Here is a 21,220-nt window from a genome sequence, read left to right as displayed (position 1 = left end):
GGCTCCCCAAATAGGGGTATCCTCTAAATTAGTCGACGGAATTGGGATACTCAAAATTTTCATTGCTAAGTGATGAGGAACAATAGATAATAATTTTAGACGGTCCAATTCTCGATTGGGAAGAATAAAATTGGATACAAGTAGTTCACTATTGACGGTGTTAATATTCAGATTTAGATGTGAAAGAAAATTATGATGGATTATTCAATTATCTACCCAAAAATTAATAGATTTTCCATTTCCAATTTTCCATCGTATTTCTTTGCGAAGGATTTCTCCCTGATTAAGGATATCAGGATATACTATCAGATACATCATACACCCCAATGCACTTGTTACCTTGTTTTTTCTCCTTCCCTGAGTATTCGGTTTTCTTTTTATGAGATGTTGACGGGCTGGCCCGGCGGCCGGCCCTTTCTTCACCAAAAACAAAAAAAAAAAAAAAAAAATCACAGTTTTACTCAAACATCCACCGCTTCCCTCCCAAACCCAAACGTAGAAGACCACCAATTACACAGTCGTCGAGAAGGAAGGCGCAACCATGTACGGTGGCGGTAAGTTCTTAATTCCACACTTTTTTCTCTCTCTTCCCTCTATGTTCCTCCCTAAATTCACTTCGATTCAACTCCCATTCATTCAATTCTTTTCTTGTTCCCGATTTTTCTATGTTTTTAGGGTTTTAGGGTTTATGATTTTATACTTTACTTTTAGCGGATAAATTAGGAGTTCAGAATTGTGATTGTACATTTTTTACTGCATTGTAGAGGCAGATTGTTGATGGCTTAATTACTTTTGCTAAAAGTTTAGGTTGTTCTTTTCATTTGGTTGAAAGATCAAATTTTTAGTGGATAGTATGTATATTTTAACCACATTTACTGTATTTTGCAATTTCATTGCCTCACTGTTGCACGGATTACTTTAGTTTGTGATATGTTGCTAATTTACATGAAATTTTGATTTTTTTTGTGTGTAAGCTGTACAGGAATTTTAGAACATCCAATAATTTTATCTTAAGGAAGCGATTCTTATTGAGCTTTTAACCGCCATGAACTTGCCGGTGCCACTTCGATAATTTTTACAAGAAAGTAGTATTTTAATGAAGCGATTCTTATTGAACTTTTAACTGCCATGAATTTGCCGGTGTCACTTCAATAATTTTTACAAGAAAGTAGTATTTTAAGGTGTTAGTCACAAAAGGAATTTTGTTGATGGCATTGTTATTAATAAACATAAATTCAAGTTTCCGGTTTATTGTAAAAACTCAGTTGTGTTATTGCTGTACTGCTTGTACAACTACTTTAGAGCATCACCCTAATATAAAATTCAATTTTGTTAGTTAACATTTCCGTGGACTTCCCCATCTACATTTCCTTTTCTTTTTTGCAATTAATAAATATTACTAGTAACCAGATAGTCTTGTCAAAATTATGACAAGTAAGCAGCACAACCAAAACCTCAAAACTCAAAAGTACAAAAGAAAAAACAACAGGCTGCTAGCAAAGAATTACTACATCACAAGTAGTTTTTCAACTCTCTACAGGTTTAGTATTCCTATCCAGCCACACCTGGTAGATTGTTTCAGCGAAGCACATTACATACAACTTTGCCTTGGGTCTGACCTTCCTGCTCATTCTAACGGAAATTTCCAGCTCCGAGTCAAACTCTTCAGCTTGTCTTCTGATTCCCATAAAACTTAAAATTCTCCCCCACATATCAGCAGCGATAGTACATCAAAGAACAGATGTTGAACTGACTTGTTCCTACTTGACTAATCTTTTTGGAGTGTACATCCTATTATGCATACCTCACCCCAAAACTGATGGAGAATTTTCAAACAGTTGAGTTACGTTTTTAAGTTATTATCATAACAGAAATATTGTTCATGATTGCCATATTTCTTCCTTTTTGTGGATTGCCAAAGTTCCAACTTTTTTGTGGATTGTGCTATCAAAGTTTGTTTTGTTCAATGATATGTAGTTTGATCCTTTTTTATTTACTTTTATGATATTATTGCTGCAGATGAAGTGTCAGCAATTGTAGTAGATATGGGGTGTCACACCTGCAAGGCAGGCTATGCAGGTGAAGATGCTCCCAAGGCTGTCTTTCCTTCTGTAAGTGCTTCATTGCCCTCTTGAGTCTGTTCCGAGTGCTTCTTGCTCCCTTGTTTGTTGTTTAATGTTAAGGTTATTTTTAATTTTACCGTTTCTCTTCTAGCTTTGCCTTGCTGCACTTTGTTCTCTCCATGCTGCTTTGATAGCTTGTCTGGATTTAGGGAGTGTTACATGATATTTTTATCCTTATGAAGTGATAAGTTTATTATTTAGGATGTTGTTGCCAAAGAAATAGAGCTCTCTTGGAGAATGCCGAGATTGGTTTTAGAAAAACGTCGGTTGTGATGTTAGCTTCTTCTTTGCCTTTCCATTGTGAAATCTTTTGAGCTTGATACTAGGCCCTTTGGACAGCAATTGGCTCTTGCATGATTTTTGTTGGAACGATTCCTCATGCCTGGATTTCCTTGTCACTGATGCAACTACTCCTAAAGCTGCTATAGGACTTCCATGATGGTGAATACTGTAGGATTTTATTGACCCTCCTAAGTCCTCTTGTGATTTGGGATTACCATGGTAATAGTACTCGTTTCCAAATAGGCTAAGAATATTTTATTTAACAGTGCTTATGCCCTGTGGTAAGCTCTGAAAATAGGATCCCTCATCTGCATGTTTGTGAGTCTTTTCAGTTATCATTTCCCCTATTAGAACGTATGAACTGTACAAGGGTTCATAATTCCATTAGCACCTCAGAGGTTTCCATTCACACTTCAGAAAGCCTAATTGCTTTGGGGGCTTCTTTGCAATTATTGTACAGGATTTACCTTCTCTCTGGTGCATGATGAAACTTGGTCATTTATTTGTCCTTCTAATCAGGAGTTATGCACTGATGGGTACTGTTTGTTTTGGTCATGCACTGATGTTGACGTCTTTTGTTATGCTTCTTAGTTTCTCTTTGTTGTACAATTGTAGTGGCTGAGATACCTAAGTTTATCATTTTTCTTGTCATTGTTGTTATCAAGGTGGTTGGAGCAGTTGATCAAATGGATGTTGATGTTCCTGATAATCCTGAAAAGAACCTGGGTTCTGCTCCTGATCCAAACAGTACTGTGAAGACCTTTGAATCAGAGAAAGAAAAAAGCAAACGCAAATTCTATGTTGGATCGCAATCCTTGGGATTTCGTCGTGATAATATGGAGGCAAGTTTCTGACGTAATTCTTCCCTTATAGGTCCCCTCTTTGGTTTCTTACTGGTAATGTTGTGATTTTCTGGAGGATAAAATTGAGGGCAGACTTAACTAGTGATAAATATTGAAAAATAACATCGATCTGTTGCTTTTAACTTCTTGTTACGGAGTACAAAATAACTTCTAACTTAGCTGAAGTAAACTGTGGTCAACGTAGTGGTATTCAAAACTGCACCATACAGTTCTTGAAATTTCCATCTTATCGTCTCTTGTATTCTACTCTATCAGGTATTATCACCCTTTAAAGACGGAGTGATTGCGGACTGGGATATAGTTGACTGCATATGGGACCATGCTTTCAGGTGATTACAATTTTTTTGCATATTTTTCTACTGTGAAAGATAGTAAATTATACTTATGTTGATTATAGTGATGGTAAAAGTTATTTGGGAATGTAGTATTGTGTATGCAACAATGTTCAGTATTGTATTTTCTAGGTTAATGTTTAATATTAAATGATCTGGAGCAAGTAGATAGAGGAGAGTCAGATTGAAAGGCAGAACACGGGGTGAAAGAGGGACGACAGATAACAAGAGAATGAATATAGAGGAAAATAAGAGTTTAAAGAACAACAGGGAGTGTGACAATAGAGTATAGTTTGAGGTTAAAGAAGGAGAGTTACCAGTCACAGAATCTATGTCAGTTTTATGCATCTCTTCATGGACGACGCTCAAGTCAAAATTTATCGTGGTCCAAGATTTTCAAATATATAGCCTTCTCTCTTGTATGAATAAATCAGACCTTGATAGTCTTGGTGAATCTCATTATTGAAAAGTGTCTAGGACTCTAGGTAAAATTTTCCGCAAGTGGTGATCATTCTAGGTTTCGACGGTATTATTGCTACTCGAAGGACATTATGAAGTTCAGAAATTTATTGGTTAGTGATCCTTTATTAAGGAATTCAGGAGATTGGGAAGTCCCTAATTTCCCTTGGCAGTAGCTTTTCTTCCATTGATTAGAGGAAGAGGTGCTGAGTCAGCAGATCACTATTGATGCGGACCTTGGGAAGCTTAAGGACCTCTTAGGGCATTCTTATTCGAGCAAAAATCATCTCTTCATCTATAATTAGTGAATATTTTACATAGAGCCTTGTTACATGTTTCTACGTATCCTGTAGGGAACAACGTGGATCTAGCCTCATGTGAACTGAGGTTCAGGTTTGAATGAGATCAAAAGAAAAAGAGGATTGAATGAGTTTATGGAAGTGGAAGTTTTTCCCCCCGTAACATTAGAATGTTATCTAGTTTCCTGAGTCTTTGTTTCCTATTTTATTAATATCCTATAATTCTGAATTTTGTAAGTTACTTGCCATAGTGTTTTAGAAGCTGTTTGATTGATTTGGATGTCACTTCCTGTGTTAATATGCTTGAGTTTTTATATATGTTATCGTATATAAATTAAGTTATAACCTCATGTAACTCTTTAGTTAAGATTAGAATGAAAATTAGCAGTTTTAGTTTATACTCTTGACCTTTGTCTTTTATTGAAGCTTATTCTATAGTCTGATCCTTGCCTGATTTATTTGTATTATACAAAGCACATTGTGATTTATTGTATCACTTGTAGGGAATGTCTACTGATTGACCCGAAGGAGCATCCTATGCTACTTGCAGAGCCATCTCTTAATAATCAACAGCAAAGAGAAAGGTGAGCTTGGGATATGTATGATTTCCTTATATCGAGATCAATATAATGGTGGTCTGATTATAAGGATGACTTATTTGGACTTTTGGAGATTCAAAAGTCAATGAAAATGGAGAAAGATTTTTAAAAAGTATGTATAAACGGACGGGTCTCTTACATAACCTGCTGAAAACTGAAATTCTGACCTCTGCCATAGATAATACTCTAATGCATGCAAAGTTTCTGCCGACTGACAATGCCCCCCCCTCCTTTTCATGAATTATATGTTTGCTTGATTGGTAAAGTGTTGCCCCCTTTTTGTCCATTATATTGGTCGAAGTGCATTACTTCTAAATAAATTTCTTGGAATTTAACAGCCATTCCTCTACTTCAGTTCACCGCTAGCTGCTAGTAATTGTATGTTCTTGTAAACTTATTATATAATTGGAAGAAAGTTGGTTGCTCTTTTCACTCCTAAAGAGAGAATACATTACTACTGTGTTTGAGGGAATTTTAGTGGAAGAGAAGAATGAGGATTAGAGCGTTACTTTTTTTATTCTTCTTGTTCGGTTGAGAGCTAGGAAGCACGGGTACTTCCCCGGAGTGCCGTTTCCCGTACCGGTACGGGTACGGGACGGATATGTCGAAAAAACGTCCCCTGGACGACTCTTGAATGGCGGGGACGTCAGGTTCAGTAAGGGACGATTAGGGAGGTTGAGAGGGACGTTTTGGGGACGGTTTAAAGCTTTAAAACGTACCCTTCCCTCTTCTTCCTCTCTTTTTCTCAGATCTAGGGTTTGTAACATTAAATCTAAAAATTCAAGCTGTAAACTTATATAAAGGAGGATGAATGGTTAGGGATCGGAGTCGGCGTTGAGAAGCGACCAATTCTATGGAGTCGGGAGAAGTTTCTGATGTGGTGGGCCGGTGGCTGTGTGGTGGCCGGAAACTTATGAAAGCTTCCACCTTTGTTCGCGGCAAGGTGTTCCATGACTTATTGAAGCTTCCACCTTTCTTCGCGGCCAGTTGCAGACGTGCAGGTGTGCGTGAAAATGGAGGAGGGAGAAAGAGGAAGGTGAAGAGGATGAGGGGAAAATATCTTTTTGCCTTTTTGTCTTTTACGAGAAAACAACTATATTCTAATTTATAAAGGCTGTTTTTTTTTTTACTTTTTCTTATAATTGAATTGTAATTAGAAAATTATTGTTTTACCCTTTTGTCTTTATAATACTCCCTCCGTAATTATTTAAGAGATACACTTGGTCGGGCACGGGTATTAAGAAGAAGAATTGAATGAAATAAAATAATAAATCAAGTGGGGTTGGATAGATATTTTAATAATCAAACAAGTGGGGACCATGTCATTTTGGTGGGTGGGAGGTGGGGTGGGTTTATGAAATTATTTGTTTAATAGGATGGTGGGTCATAGGGTAAATTAGATGTGTTATTTAATTAGATGGTGGGGTTGATAAGTTATTAAAAATGGCAAGTGTATCTCTTAAATAAATACGGCCAGAAAAGGCAAGTGTATCCCTTAAATAAATACGGAGGGAGTATTCTTTTACTTTTGGAGGGAATCTTTACTATTCTCCATGATATTTTAGGACTATTCTTTTACTTGTCCACTTATACAGCGTGTGTAACACGTCATTGTATATTTTTCTACAAACATTTGGTGGAGATTTTATATCTATTAAAAATTTAAGGTAATATTATTATTTAATTTTTTTTGCCGAATCCAAGCCGTATCCGTTTTTAGAAATTTTGGTTTTTCCGTTTTCCGTCCCCGTACCCGTATCAATATCAGTGCTACCTAGGTTGAGAGGATGAGAGTGGAACACCGTTCAGATACTTTTCAATATGGATGAAGTTATTCTTTTTTCTGCCTTTCTTTATGAATAAATGTCTTTACATAAAATGGAAGTCCGTAACTAATTTAGGATGGACAGAAAAGGAAAGCGTGTAAACTAATGTGAGACAGAGGGAGTGGCAATTATATACCACCAAAAAGAATTCTCATTCAAACATGTAAGCTGCTATGCTACCAGATCCCTCACCTTTGAAAAGCCCACCTCTACAGTCTGGCTTTTGTAGCTTCCCTGAGTTAGGAAGTTCAATTAGAAATGTGTTTGACATGGATATTTACTCTGAATGCAAGCTATACTGTGATATGATCTAGCCCACCTATCAAATTTCAGTGAAGTTACAAACCTAGTTTCTGGTGTTTTACAATCCTATAATAAATAGCAAAGATAATTTTCCTCGCAAAAATCATCAGACTTTGCTCTCATTGAAAATCTTCCATTTCTCTCTAACCTATTGTCATCGAAACATAACGAATGCGATTGTGAACGGTAACCACCATTAAATTTTATTTAGCAGAGTCCTTCCATTTCTCCTGTCAAATTAGCCATGCAAATATCTCACCCTAGATAACAGCTCTTTTGTTATACGACTTTTACCTAGCCATTTGAAGTCTTGTTGCTTAACAGCAGCAAAAAGGATAGACTAAATATAAAAGATCAGTATCTTCATGTACTTGTTCACGACAGTATGCACCCACCTCGCAATTTCCTGATTATATCTTTGCTTTTGAGTCTCCTTCATGGGGCACCAGCCAATGAACCTAGCTTATGATGCTGCACAATCATAGAACAACTCACAATAGCTTGTCTTGATTTTGACTTTTGTCATTCTGCACTAAAGGCTTATAGGCATTATTGCCAAAGAATTTTCTAGCATCCCACGCCTTTCTCAACATCCAAGACAAGGGTTTTCTAATGTCTACATTCCATATTTCTCTGTGTTACAATAATTGCGTAGCCACTGAATTCAGAATACACCCTTCTTCAACTTTTTGCATCCTTAGCACAACGTAATTACGTAATCTGTTCTTGGTATTCAGGCGGAGGATTTCTAGTCCTTGGTAAAATGACAACAATAATGCCTTGTCTTTGAACACCGTATGCACAAAATCATCTCTTTAGGATTGGTAGTTTAATTGCTTATGGATCTTCATTTGTTGGCTGTCTGATTTGAAATTGTAGCAACTTATTCACCCTAACCCAAGCGTTTCAACTGTCAGTTAAGTGATATACCAAATCCCAAAATATCTTTTGTTTTTGAATTGTTTTATACTACTCTCTCCGCACCTTTTTGTTCTTTACGTTTATATGCACGCGATTTAACGTCTAATTAATGTGGATTGAGATTCCTTCTATTTAATTATTTATTTAAACAATGCAAATTACGTTTATTTATAATGTTTTCACTTTTATCTAAAACCTGACATTGGGAAAATGTGATAGATTTAGTGCCCCCAATGGAAAAGTGAGAGAGTAAATGCCCCAATGAATTTAATTGGTTAAAATAATCTTTGGGCACAATTTTTGACAGAATATATAGGCATTTATGTGATAATATAAAAGGAAAGATTCTCAATGTAAAGAACAAAATGGGACACCCAAAACGAATACATAAAGAACAAAAAGGGACCGAGGGAGTACTTTTTTTATATTTTAAAATCAAATTCTTAACATTCCAAGCAAGAGCATCCTCCCTGTAGTAAGGAGAAAGTATTTACCTTTGTCCCCCTGAGCGCCAAATTACCTTCCTCCTTCAAAGACTTTAAATCGCAGGCTCTAGCTGCTGCATCATATCAAAGGATTGCAATTGCATGAATGCTAGTTCTCTATGTTGTGATATAGTTTTTGTGGTTGGGGAGTTGAGCCATCTTCCAATAATGGAACAGCCATGCATTTATTTCATGATTATGATGCTCAGGTTATGAAAAATAAAATAGAGGAACAAGATCTATGATGCTTCCCACCAATTCTTCAACTTTACCCTTAGCAATTAATTTAGTGTCAGCTTAAAATCACTCTTTCTTTCCCCTACTACTAGAAACTTGACAATTATAAAACGAAAAAATTGACTATTGGAGGACCTTTATCTTTTTAAAAGCTATGCGTTGTTGAGAAGAGAGCGGACGGCAGAAATATTATGATAAATTCTCTACGGAGTCCGCCAAGAGCCTTGGACTGGATTGATACCAGAAGGTTGTTTCCCTCAATTTTATTCTCTTTTATGGCAAAAATAATGCCTTTATGGAGAGCCGTTGCTTCAGCTGAGAAAGCCTTTTTTTTCTTTTTGTGAGGGATCAGCTGCAAAAGCTTTAGTGTTTCCTAGGTTAGAAGTGTGTGAGTTGATGAGGTTGCTGCAGTTGTCCTGAACAGTGACGCTTGCCACTGTTGAGTTATCACTAACCAAACTGTCAAAATTGAAAGTTCTGTGTTCTTTCATTGAACGCATAAAGCGCTTTATGGAAGGTTCTGTAACTATTCCGCTCCTCCTATAAGCTTCGGATAATAAATATAAATTTTCTCAAAGTGTCCTTGTGGCTTTTGAATTTGGATAATGCATCATCTAGGTTGGTGAATAAAACCTCACAACCAACCACTGTTTAACTAGGGGAAGATTCCATTTTCCCATAGCTTTTTGGCAATTTATAAATAGATGATCTACCGTTTCACGATTGCATAATATGCATATGCATATGTTAAAGGGTAAGATTTTCCTTGTGAAAAGAGTATCGTGCTCCCGAAGACTGTTTTTGAAGCTTTTCCATAACCATTTTAGTCTAAAATGGATATACCATAACAACTGCTGATACTATCATCATTGTCGTCGCTGCAACTGCTACCAAATTATTTTAACAACTACCACTTTTTTTGTCATAAAATGTTACTATTATTTCTAGTATTATGGATTTTTATATGATTCGATTAGAAGATTTCCTTCATTTTTCATTCGCTTTTAAGTCTGTATATCTCTTTCATAAATGTTATTTTGTGGGTTTTTAGAGAAGGGTCTCCCTGTCTCCGTTTATGCTAGGGTAAAGTTGTGTATATATAACTTCCCTTGGCCTTACCATTGACAGTATTGCAGATTGACAGGATCCATATTTGATTTCTGTCTACGTTCTTTATGAGTGCAATAGGTCTCCTCTTTGTGCTTGAGAGATTAAGAATGCTTGTAATAAGCATGATGTTTTGTCTTTTGACTTGGAGCTTTTATGGAACAAACTCATCCTCCAATATAAAACACGGCATATGCATTTGTATGAATTATGTTTTGTCCAGAAGTGTCAAATTCTAACGAGGGATGCATTTAACAGGGCGGCAGAGCTGATGTTTGAAAAATACAAAGTTCCAGCTTTATTTTTGGCCAAGAATGCAGTATGCCTCTTTTTCTTTATACACCTGAATACTGATGTATTGTTTAGAATCTGCCAACTTTTTATGGGTTCTAATCTTGTTTGATATACTGATTTATCTTCATTGCCAGGTTCTTACCTCATTTGCATCAGGGCGAGCAACCTCTCTAGTAGTTGACAGGTAGGGGTTTGCAACTACATTTGAAGTTTAGTTGTCTCTCCAGTGGTTTTGTAAAGAAGGAAGGTACCTTGCTATATTGCTTTTGTTCAAATTGTAGTACAGTTTATAACCACTGACTGCAAATCTTTTCAGCGGGGGAGGTTCAACCACTGTTGCCCCGGTGCATGATGGTTATGTGCTTCAAAAGGTAAACCTTGTTATTTGTTCAAGCATAATTGTTTTCCTTGTCTGTTGAGTATGGTAGTAAGAACTTCCACATGCTTTCAAATATGGGTTTAAGCATTTCACTTCCAATTAGATGGGGATGGGTGAAGGTTTAGTGGGTGATGGGGACAAAATTGTACTCGCCATGGGTGGTGGGGGCAGATATGGATTTTAAGGCGTATCCGCCCCACCCACATTAAAATTCTTTTAGTTCTAAACATACTCCATGTATTATAGTTTACTTTATACTCTTAATTCACGTAATGGCTTTGTGAAAATAATATCAGTACATCGACAAGAAAACATTAGATCATTTTATTTGTTGTCTTTTGTGATTATCTTTTGCAGTATTATAATTATAACTTGATAATAAGAGGTGGATCTATGGGCGGGTAAAGTGGGTATTAGGTGTGTATGGAAACCCAAGTTGGTGGTGGGGAGGGGATGGTTTTAGTATTGTACCCGTTGGGACGGGGATGGCAGTGAGTTTAGTATCCGCTATGGGTGACGGGGCGGGGATGGAGATGAAAATTTTAGGTGGGATGGAGATGGAGGACCCTATATTTGCATCCGCCCCACCCCGCCCCGCCCCGCCCCGCCCCATTGATATCCCTAGTCCCTGTGGCGACTTTATTTATTAAGTAACTTTTTATTAGACTTAAAAAGATTCTAGAGGAGAACTTGTTGGTCATCCAAGGAAGGGGTGTGCCCCAAGTTTTGGAGTCTCCGAAATGGAAACTTGACCTCCTTGGGAGTTTACAAGTTTCAATTTTTTTGTCTACAGTTCTAAATAATTTTTTGTTGGGATAAGAACTGAAGCTTGGTTTTTGTTGGTGTAACTGAGTATAAACTTTTCCATTTGTTCTCCGTTGCCATAATATCTTATCATTAATCTCATTGTAGGCTGTCTTGTCTTCACCAATTGGAGGAGATTTTCTTACCGATTGCTTGACTAAAAGCTTGGAGAGCAAAGGCATCAGTGTAAGATTCGAGGAGTGACTTCTGTAGCTTTTCTATGATTTGAAAATTTCTCATATGATTTTTGTATCCAATTTACAGATCAAGCCTAGGTATTCTTTTAAAAGAAAGGAGATACGTCCTGGAGAATTTCAGGTATCTTTCAATGCCTATGATCAGAAGTATACTGAGTATATGTCCCTGTTGTTGGAAAACTGCATTTTTTGACTTGATGTATTCTATTGCTATGTCTTTGTCTGTAAATTATGCTCGTGTCTGCATGTTAGTTAAACAAGGTAATACGAAGTATATATATTTTTTTTCTTTTCCTTTTTTTCCTGTTTACTTCCTCTTCGTCTTGGAACCGTGCAGACTGTTGATCTTGATTTTCCTAATACGACAGAAAGTTACAGGCTCTACTGTCAGGTATGTTAGTGTTGCTCTTTTTTTTAAAAATCTTGATTTCATTTATTCGAATGATGTTAAGAATCTTTTGTTTCACAGAGGGTTATTGCCAGTGACATCAAAGAGTGTGTGTGTCGAGCACCTGATACACCTTATGATGGTTTGTGTTTCTTTCTCTTCCCTTTCTGTTTCTCTATTTTTTCGTTGAGTCTTTTGTTCGGAAAATTGAGACTGTGATACAGATTATTTCTAGTTTTGTTAATTTGTTATGATTTTGTTGGCTTTCTTCTTCTATGAAATTTTAATTATTTGTCCTAGATCAGCATGCTTTTCTTTATCATGTTTTGCATGAAGACAATATTAGCTTACACAGAACGTAGGAATGAACCGGTCATTTTTTCATGTGCGGCTCTCTTTTGGTACCCTATCTAGTGCCTACTCTGCTGCTTCTGTCTATCCTGAGCATTCAATGGCTGATTGATATTGGTCCTAACTCCTAAGCAGTCTTCTATGCTTTACTAGATAGTGTTTTCTCTGAATTTGGAGTTCCTGTCATTTGTTTTTAAAATGTTGTATACTTGCATTACTGCAGCCTGTGGCTATATTCTAAAGCCCTAAACACTGCATTTGTTCCATTTTTTTGTTAGTTTCAAAGGACTATCTCTTGATTGTTTCTTCCATTCCTTCCTTCCTATTAGTTTTCTCAATACGAGAGGTATACAATATAAGATTGATGGTCATGCTGGTCATCTGTTTGGATTTATGGTGATTAGTATGTTACTTGGACTCTTCATTTCACCTTAATTACCCGTGTCGTATCCTCGATAGTTTGAGATGGACTGTCTTATTAACATTGGGTGATTCCACGCAGGATTTTAATTTTAAAGATAACTACTCTGTAACTGTCATCTCTTGTACAAGAGGTATATTATAATATGCTCACCGAGTTCTTGCATAGTTTTTTCAAATAACTTTGATGTAGTGAAGATTTTTCGATGTATCTATAATTTGATTATCAGTGGGTACCTGAAAATGGTCGTTCGTTAGCCGGTGCCAATTACATACCAATTATCTTTGTCACTTGCTAATATTCGCCTTGACTGTTATTTCCCTCGTCTCTTGTTTCAACTTGAACCAACTTTAATGTTCCATAAATTTCTGTTTGTATGAAATATCAATGCAGCATTTCTTGTCACTTGAATATTACAATTTAACAATACTAGTCAGTTTTGAATACCAATGCAATGATATATTTGTGCATAATTTAGAAAGAAACTTATTAAGGTATAGGGTATTAACTATTAAGTATTTTTTCTATAGATGTTTTAGAGCTCCATTGTTGGTTACATATTAACCCTCTTCATCCCTGAATAATAAAGGGCCACCTTTCTTTTTTGGGTCATCCCAAAATGATAGGCCATTTTAAGTTTCTTAATTTATTTTATAATTTTCTGTATTACCTTTATGATATCCATGGATAAGGATTCCAAACATTCAAAATTTTAGCACAAAATAGATTTATAACTTAATTCCTGAAATACTACTTCAACTGTGGCCTATATTTTAGGGACAGAAAGTATACTTATTGTAGTTCATTGATTGTTTACCCTCAACTGCATGATGATCTTCTACTTCTGAATTTTTTGGTTTTAGAGTTGGATATTTTTCTTTTTTCTTAAACTCTTGTGGTGATTGTCTAAATCTCTGTACTGCAGAACTTTTAGTGTTGTCTTGGAACTTCGAATTTAGTTTGCTGCGATTCTAAAGACTACAAAATTTGGTTTCTCTTTTTTTCAGAGTTCTTTGAGATTAAGCTCTGACTTTGTTGTTGTTGTTGTTGTTACAGAAAGTTCATACTCGAATATTCCTATGACGCCATATGAGCTTCCTGATGGACAGTAAGTTTTTAGCAACTATTAAGGAATCATCTCGTTCATCATTTATTTCTTGTTGGAGATTACCTTCTGCATAAACTTTTTTGTTCACTGTGTGATTATTTTTCATTATGTATTTGTATGAGCTACAAAAATATACTGACGAGTTTCATCTGAATATAATAAGTTTAAAACCTGATTTTCAAGAATATTGAACCTTCTATAGACAGAGGAAGTATAGCTTATAAATAATTACAAGTGTAATTGGAGATTGCTGCTTTAGTGGGGTATGAAATCTATAATCGGCCATTTAGTTGTTTGAGTTTTCTTCTTGGCGGCGCCGGAGACCTATTTTGAACTTGTTATCTCAAAACTTTAAGGAGATTGAATAGTTGAAAGGTCTATTTTTCTTTGGGAGTATTAATTATTTTGCTACAATCGTGCTTGTCTCGCGTTTCTGTTTACTATCTCACACTATTCAAGATTCTATTTGCGGCTGTAAATAAGATCTAGAACTTTTGAACTTCTTATCATGGGAGGTTGGTGTGCCGGCCGAAACAAGGACCGAGGCTTCGGAAGTTGGTATTAAAAATATTGCTCTAGTGGGGAAAAATGTTCAAAAAGTGCGCCTAGGGGCTGAGGTGCAAGGTGAAAGGGTCTTGCGCTTTCTTTGGTCTAGGCAAAGCGATATGATGAAGCACACTTTAGGCGCAGCAAAGAAATTTACTTTTATTAAGTGCGTCTCACTTCAATGAGGCGCAGATGAAGCGCACTTTAGGCGCAGCAAAGAAACTTACTTTTATTAAGTGCGTCTCACTTCAATGAGGCGCAGAAAACCCAATGCCCTTCGTGCGCGTTAAGCCTTTATATACATTGGTGGGGAAGTGGTTGGGCGGTTTCCAGTTTTCCTCTTGAACCTGAGTCATTGTGGCTCATGTGATTCAGAGAAAATATGGGTTACTGCATTACTCCAAGTTAAGTGGAATGCCCAGTATGCTGCAACTGAGTTTAGTATGTAATTTATTTAAACCAGTGTATTCCTACTTTCCTTGACTGTATACAGTAAATTTATATCAATGACGGTCATGGATGCTTATTAGCGAAAACATTGCAGGACCATTGAAATTGGATCAGACAGGTTCAAGACTCCTGATGTTTTATTCAACCCACCATTGGTTCGGGTAAGTTTTCTTGGTTTTGATCATGTTGATGCTTTCCTGGAACTTGAGCTCCTATCGAATGTGCGGTTCTGTGTTGTCAAGTGTTCATTTGTTGTCATTTGAGGACACAATTTTGTTCCGTTACCGGTCTTATGGGCTGTTTGGTGAGGGGGCTACAAGAAAGAGAAAGGAAATGAAAGGCCTTGGCTCTCTATGTATGCTTGGTTTACAAAATCTTTATCCGATTTGGAGAATGTCCAGCCAGGGGGGCAAAAAAAGATCGACAGCAGGAGACATGGAGAATGATGCAGTAAGCTTGATTACCACATGCACCACCGACCAACTGACCACAACACACCTGTTGTGCTGACTTCCAAAGAGAGTGAAAACAGATCTCTCTGTGTGTATGAGAAAGGGAGGATATCACCATATTTATGTGCTTCACAGATGGCTGAATTTGAGCAAAAACTTAAATTCTGAAGATTTAATGGTCAAATTTCATCAGTATAGTCCAGCTTTGCAGTTTGCAAACTAACATGTTGAGATGACGGGAGGGAGGGAGTAGAATTCTTTACTAGAAGCAAACATAGAATTAGAGTTTTCTTTCTTAATTTCTTTCACATTAATAGTTATGGTCATGCTTTCTCTTGTCCTCTTGTACTAAAAGATGATCAGCGTTTCATTTTCAGTGGCCATCCCTAATCCCCTTTTCTAAGCCTGTTTTGGAGCTATGTAAAGTTTGATCGTTGCAGGAAAGTATTCACTACATGTAACACTGTGCTCTTAGTTTACAAACTATCTAACATAGAAATGGGGATATAACTCAAAATTAAAACCGAGTTCCCTTGTTTTCAGTCAAGTTTGTGAATATTGTTCCTGGAGATAGTAAGAACTGATGTGTTTGTTAGTAAGGTTGTGAGTGGCGTGTTTAGTTTGACTGCAATATCCTCTCTTATTTTTTAGTCACAACTTTCCACCAGAAAAGAACAAAAAGGCCGTGAAGAAGTTCTGCCATAAGAACATAGAGACTCTCTACTTGCTCAACAGCCACTAATTTCCTTTTAATTGTCATATCTTCCTTATTTAAAATCGCCAAGCAATCCTTCCACTCAATTGCCATTAACAAATTTCTTCAACCAGCTGTTGCTATGGTGTGGTCTCTGCTTGATGTTTGTGAAATTTCAACTACCCTTACTTCTCTTACATGTTTCCATATAATTCGTATTCAACTTTTTTTAACTACTTAGTGGCAATTTCCATTCCATGTGTTTTGTGTCTATTGACCTGCAGACAATTCAAGGCATGGATAATTATTTTGAGACTGCTGCTTCAGCCCGTGGCCTACCTCAAATGGTAATTTCTTTGATTTGCTTTTTCAATTGGTAATTTCTTTTCTTTTTTTAGAATTTTTTTTTTTCATTGTTCTTCTCTTTCTGGTAATAGAAAATAAATATTCTTCATTTGTCAATGGAAACTCGAATATTGTTTCCCTGGACCTAAATATGCATTTCTTCATCCTTCACTCACCTTTTGTTCAGTGTGAATCAAATTTTCCCATTAGTTCATTGATTACTGCTCTGGCCACCTATAAATATGTACAATTAAAAAGACTTTTCCTAGTTAAGGTTAAAAAAACCTTAATTAATAATCCCTCCGTCCCCCCTTAAAGTTCCCATATTCTAAGATATTTGTCCCTATTTTAATTTCCTAATTCTCATTTGAGTTGGATTCACATAATAAAGAACATTAACTCAACCCACTAAATTATTTTTTTACACACTTTTAATCAACAAAACCCCACTTTCTCGCATCGCATAATAAAAAACATTAAACTAATGCCACTATCTTCTTTTTCTGTTCACCTTCAATACAAAAAGGTACAAAATTCCACACAAATGCTCTCCTAAATACACGTGCCTAGGAGGAGTGGGAACTTTAAATAGGGACGGATGAAGTAGCTTGCATTGGACACAAATTTCATATTTCTTTCTATTATATTCTTTTGAAAATATGTTCTTATCATATAATTAGGCTTTTATAGGCATAATTGATACTCTTAAATTGAATCAAATTTAAAATTTTGCTATCTTATTGTTGCACAAGTAATGCCATTTCTCCAAATTTAGCTTGATGTTCTTACCACATCGCCGCTGTAATCAATCGTGTGTATCTGTCTATGTACTAAACTACTAATATAGGCTAAAGGGTGAAATTGCACAATGTTTAAAATTTAGAATTGGCTTTGGTCATTTGAAATTCAGAATATGAAACTGGAAAAGAATTGCGTATTTCGGCCATTGATATTTGTCTCTATCAATGATATGGTGAAAATGCTGATATTCTAAATTGATTGTTGTAGGCTACTTGTAGCTTTAAAACTTAGAAGTGTTGTAATCCTTATGTTTATTCAATTAGTTTTATTCCTTTTTCTCTTTTTTGATGGGGATGGGGTGGAATATCTTCGAATTCCTGGGGAATTTAGTGTGACTTAGCGTTTTATTCTTTGTAAATGTATTCACGACTTTAATATCCGATGCAGGTTATTGAAAGCATAAATAAGTGTGACGTTGACATCCGAAGAGAACTTTTCAGTAGCATATTGGTAATTTTCAATTTATAAACTTCCTTTTTTTGTATTTATATTATTTGCAAATGGGCTTCCACTCTTTAGTAGACTATTAAATAAGCAGGGTGTTACCTGTCTCGCAGAAAAATGCATCCGCTGCGAGTCTGTAGTTTGACAAGGAATTTGCGTCTGTTTGAAACATTTTCTCGTCATGTACCCAGTCTGCTAAAGTTGCTTGAAACACAAATATAATTTCTGTAGTATTCTATATATATGTTTATTTTTTTAACTTTTTTTGGTATGAACTAGGAATACAGAGTGTTGTTATCATGATGTGGTATCATCATAGCTGTTTTTAGATAATGTGATACTTGAGTGTTTATGTTGCTCTTATCCAGTTGTGTAGATGGCCTAACTTCCCCATTTCCTCATCAATCCTTTGAGTATCGGATCCTCATCTAAATTTCAATTAACCGCGTGTGGTTTACCAGGTGAAGTCAGTCCGCCAATATGTGAGAAAGCAACAGTGTCAGCTTTTGAGTTGGTTTCTTTGACTCTGCTGTAATTTCAATTGTTTTTGTACATGAGAAGAGGTTGCAATTTTAAAATTACAAAATAATTGCAAAAGCCTAAAGGGACATTCCCTCTCAGGCAGGCGCTATTTGTTAGAACACTGGGTAGGGCTGCTCTGCAGTATAGGTGTTTAATAGACCCCTGACTGGGCTGCCACCACAAAAAGATGTCCTGGCCCGTCAGAGTTGGGTGAATTTGACAGCCGGCTGCTTTGCTTCCCCCCAATCCAGCCTGAAGTATCAGGGGGGTCATGCATAAAATATGGGAACCTTTTTACTGAACCTGGACCGAAATAGGGCTGCCAATTGTTATCGTTCTTTGCACTCACAGCCATATGGTGCACTGGAACTTTTTACACAATGTTACTTCTCTTGTTTTTATGAGGAGTAAATAGCAAAATGTTAACACGATTATCACATTCTGCAGCTAACCCTATCTCTTTGGGAACAAGGATATGGCTTTGTTTTATCCATGACTGCTATTTTTGCGTGAATCAGCAAGTGGTGTACTCAAATATTGCTTTCTTTTATTTGTTTTATAAATCATTGCAGCTTTCTGGAGGTACAGCATCTATGCAGCAACTGAAAGAACGTCTTGAGAAAGATCTTCTAGAGGTACAATATCCTATTAACGTTTCTTTCTCCCAACATGTTCTTGTTTCCTTTTTGGGAGAGAGGTGGGGTGGGAGGTAGCTATGGGGATTGTATCAGGTCACCTCTGAACCATCCGATTCAACCAGTAACTTAGATCAATTGAGGCTTTTACAACTATCGCAACTATAAGAAAAAGAAAAACACACTTAAGGAACAAAAGTACTACAATACAACAAAATTGATGTTGATTCTGAGGCCACAAGGCACTAAGGCTGTAAGGCAGTGCTTGCATAATCTTCTTTAATAAGATCCACCTGAGTCACCTCTCCTTTTAATAGTGGCAATCCAAAGTAAACCGCCATTAAAAAGAATCAATTAGATCTTTAAGAAGCCATAAAGAATGAAAAGCCGCGGCTAAGAAACATGGAGTGTCAAGGCTAGCTGGCCACCATTATGAATAGACCCCACAAACTAGAGGGGCGGAGAGGAAGAATCTGTGGTCAATAACGCTGTACCAAATCACATGCAAGCGAAGCCCCTTTGACCAACCAGAACTCATAATTTAGGCAAGGAACCAAACAATTTAGCTGGAGAAGAGATCCAATCTAAAAGCACAGTGATGCAATTGAGTCCTTGAAAGAATTTTTTAAACATGACTTAGAGGGTGAGAGAATGGAGAGGACATGAAAACTGAAACATGGTGACATAGAACTCTAAAGAACCGCCCTCCGACTTGAGGATAAACTGAAGAACTTGCAAATCAGATTGTTTAGAAACCTGGTCAGTTAATAATCTTGGGATATGTTAGTCCTATATGGTTCGAGTTACAACTGGAGGGGTTTTTATGAAAATCATCTCTGACGTATCTTGTCAAAGCCAGTAGGAAACTAATATTATTAATATTTAAAGGGAAAAAACTTCCAGATAATTTTATGCCACTAGATCATCAAGGTCAAAATGACTTCCAGCTGTAAGAATGTAAATATTAACCAGTGCTTATTATGCAGGAGTCGCCTCAAGCTGCCAGAGTAAAGGTTTTGGCTAGTGGAAATGCAACAGAAAGAAGGTTTAGGTGAGTTGATTCGTACATCAATCTTCTGTTGTTCTATCTTGACTCCATTTCCATACTTTGCCCTCTCCCTGTCTGCTCACGTAACATCTAAGTTGCACCTTTAGCTTTACCCTTTGGTGAGAATGTGAGGGGAAAATGCGAGGGTCCACCAATGGGCATAAGAATACCCTTTGGTGTGCCTAAGAATTTGTAAAAATCGAAATATAAGAAATGATCTGACTGTTCTAATAGCATGTTTACATTATCATACAGTGGATTGTATTAATGGAATTTGGTTCTTTTTTGGGTTAATAAATTTATCCATGGATTTAACTGTGTTTGTCCTTATGCATTGATTTTTCTAGTTTCTTGAAGAATTTGGTGTCATTTAAGTATAGGCGTGGAAAAGTCTCTGCAATACCATTAGCTGGTAATGGGCAAAGAATGAGGTTCCACTCTAGGGAAAAATTTGTTGAAATAACAGTGACATGTTATGGAACTTGATGGAATTGCTGTCTAGTAACGTTTTTTTTTGAAGGGAATTGCTGTCTAGTAACTTGTATGCTACGGTTCCAGCAATCCCTTTGTTTCCTGTGTTTTAAGCTTTACCCATCTATGTAGAAATATAAACCATGAAAAATGTGTAGATATATGAATGTGATAAATTGATGGAGTTTTGCAAGTCTCCATTCCTTTAGCTGGTAAAATTGATTCTTTGTGTGTATTATGTGCGATTGTGTCTCTCTGTCTGCATGCATTTCCACATGCGCGCTAGTATCTTTGTGTTTCTGTCAGTGCGCAGGCGTGCTCAAGCATGTATATCCCTGATTTTTTTTATTTTTTTTTTAGTTTCTTTTGTAAAGTATTTTTGTGAATATGCACAATATCAACTCATGGGAAAATTCTCCAGTGTTTGGATAGGAGGAAGTATACTGGCATCTCTTGGTTCTTTCCAGCAAATGTGGTTCTCCAAGGCCGAGTAAGACTGTTCTTTGTCCTCTTTTCCTGCTACAACTCTTCCATTTCTTTGGTTCACTTTGTAAGTATACACAACACTTCTGTATCTTATGCTAGTATTTTGGTGCAGATATGAAGAACATGGAGCTAGTTATATTCAGAGAAAATGTCCTTGAGAAGTCAGCTGTTTTGCATCCAAGATGATTTATGGAGATGGAAGTGCTAGTTCACTTATTCTTGACAACTTTTAGGTCACGTGTAACATGATAGGAATTCATACAAAAATGTAGTTGATAACTTTTGTTATGAACTTGGACGGTTGCTGTAAGACTGGTAATATATTTGTCTGGAAATGTCTGCTTGGTCTGAAATCCTGTTCTGCAGGAGAAGTTTGTGCAATGCTGCAGGATTTGTCCATTGGATTGACCTTGCTTAATGTTGTTATACAGTCTACATTCTTCAAGACACTTGCCATTGAAGATCCAATCCTATTTGCCCGACCAGGTTTTCCTCAATTTAAGGCAAGAAAGATGAATAATGAAATAATGGGTAAAGGGAATGACGAA

The 21,220-nt window shown here is 36.5% G+C and overlaps 1 protein-coding gene across 1 annotated transcript; it reads left to right on the top strand.

Moving 5' to 3' along the window:
• The first annotated feature begins 325 nt into the window (after nt 1-325).
• Nucleotides 326-21,117, top strand: LOC110793711 (actin-related protein 4). The gene is made up of 20 exons (XM_021998614.2): nt 326-554; nt 2,020-2,111; nt 3,071-3,247; nt 3,524-3,597; nt 4,862-4,942; nt 10,095-10,155; nt 10,265-10,314; nt 10,447-10,501; nt 11,422-11,499; nt 11,578-11,631; nt 11,848-11,901; nt 11,980-12,040; nt 13,727-13,778; nt 14,869-14,935; nt 16,205-16,267; nt 17,454-17,516; nt 18,605-18,667; nt 19,654-19,718; nt 20,608-20,676; nt 20,785-21,117. Exons 1-20 carry the CDS (start codon nt 542-544, stop codon nt 20,828-20,830), a joined length of 1,338 nt encoding a protein of 445 aa, XP_021854306.1. The 5' UTR covers nt 326-541; the 3' UTR covers nt 20,831-21,117.
• Nucleotides 21,118-21,220: the final 103 nt, after the last annotated feature.

This window comes from Spinacia oleracea, chromosome 5 (assembly GCF_020520425.1).
Source record: "Spinacia oleracea cultivar Varoflay chromosome 5, BTI_SOV_V1, whole genome shotgun sequence".
Taxonomy (NCBI): Eukaryota; Viridiplantae; Streptophyta; class Magnoliopsida; order Caryophyllales; family Amaranthaceae; genus Spinacia; species Spinacia oleracea.
The sequence above is the reverse complement of the archived record's forward strand: the minus strand, read 5'-3'. Positions and strand labels throughout refer to the sequence as shown.

What these genes read in the sequence shown, in the direction of transcription:
- LOC110793711 (XM_021998614.2), top strand. An exon ending in CCAAGGCTGTCTTTCCTTCT is followed by an intron (nt 2,112 to 3,070) that starts GTAAGTGCTTCA and finishes GTTGTTATCAAG; the next exon opens with GTGGTTGGAGCAGTTGATCA. An exon ending in TCAACCCACCATTGGTTCGG is followed by an intron (nt 14,936 to 16,204) that starts GTAAGTTTTCTT and finishes ATTGACCTGCAG; the next exon opens with ACAATTCAAGGCATGGATAA.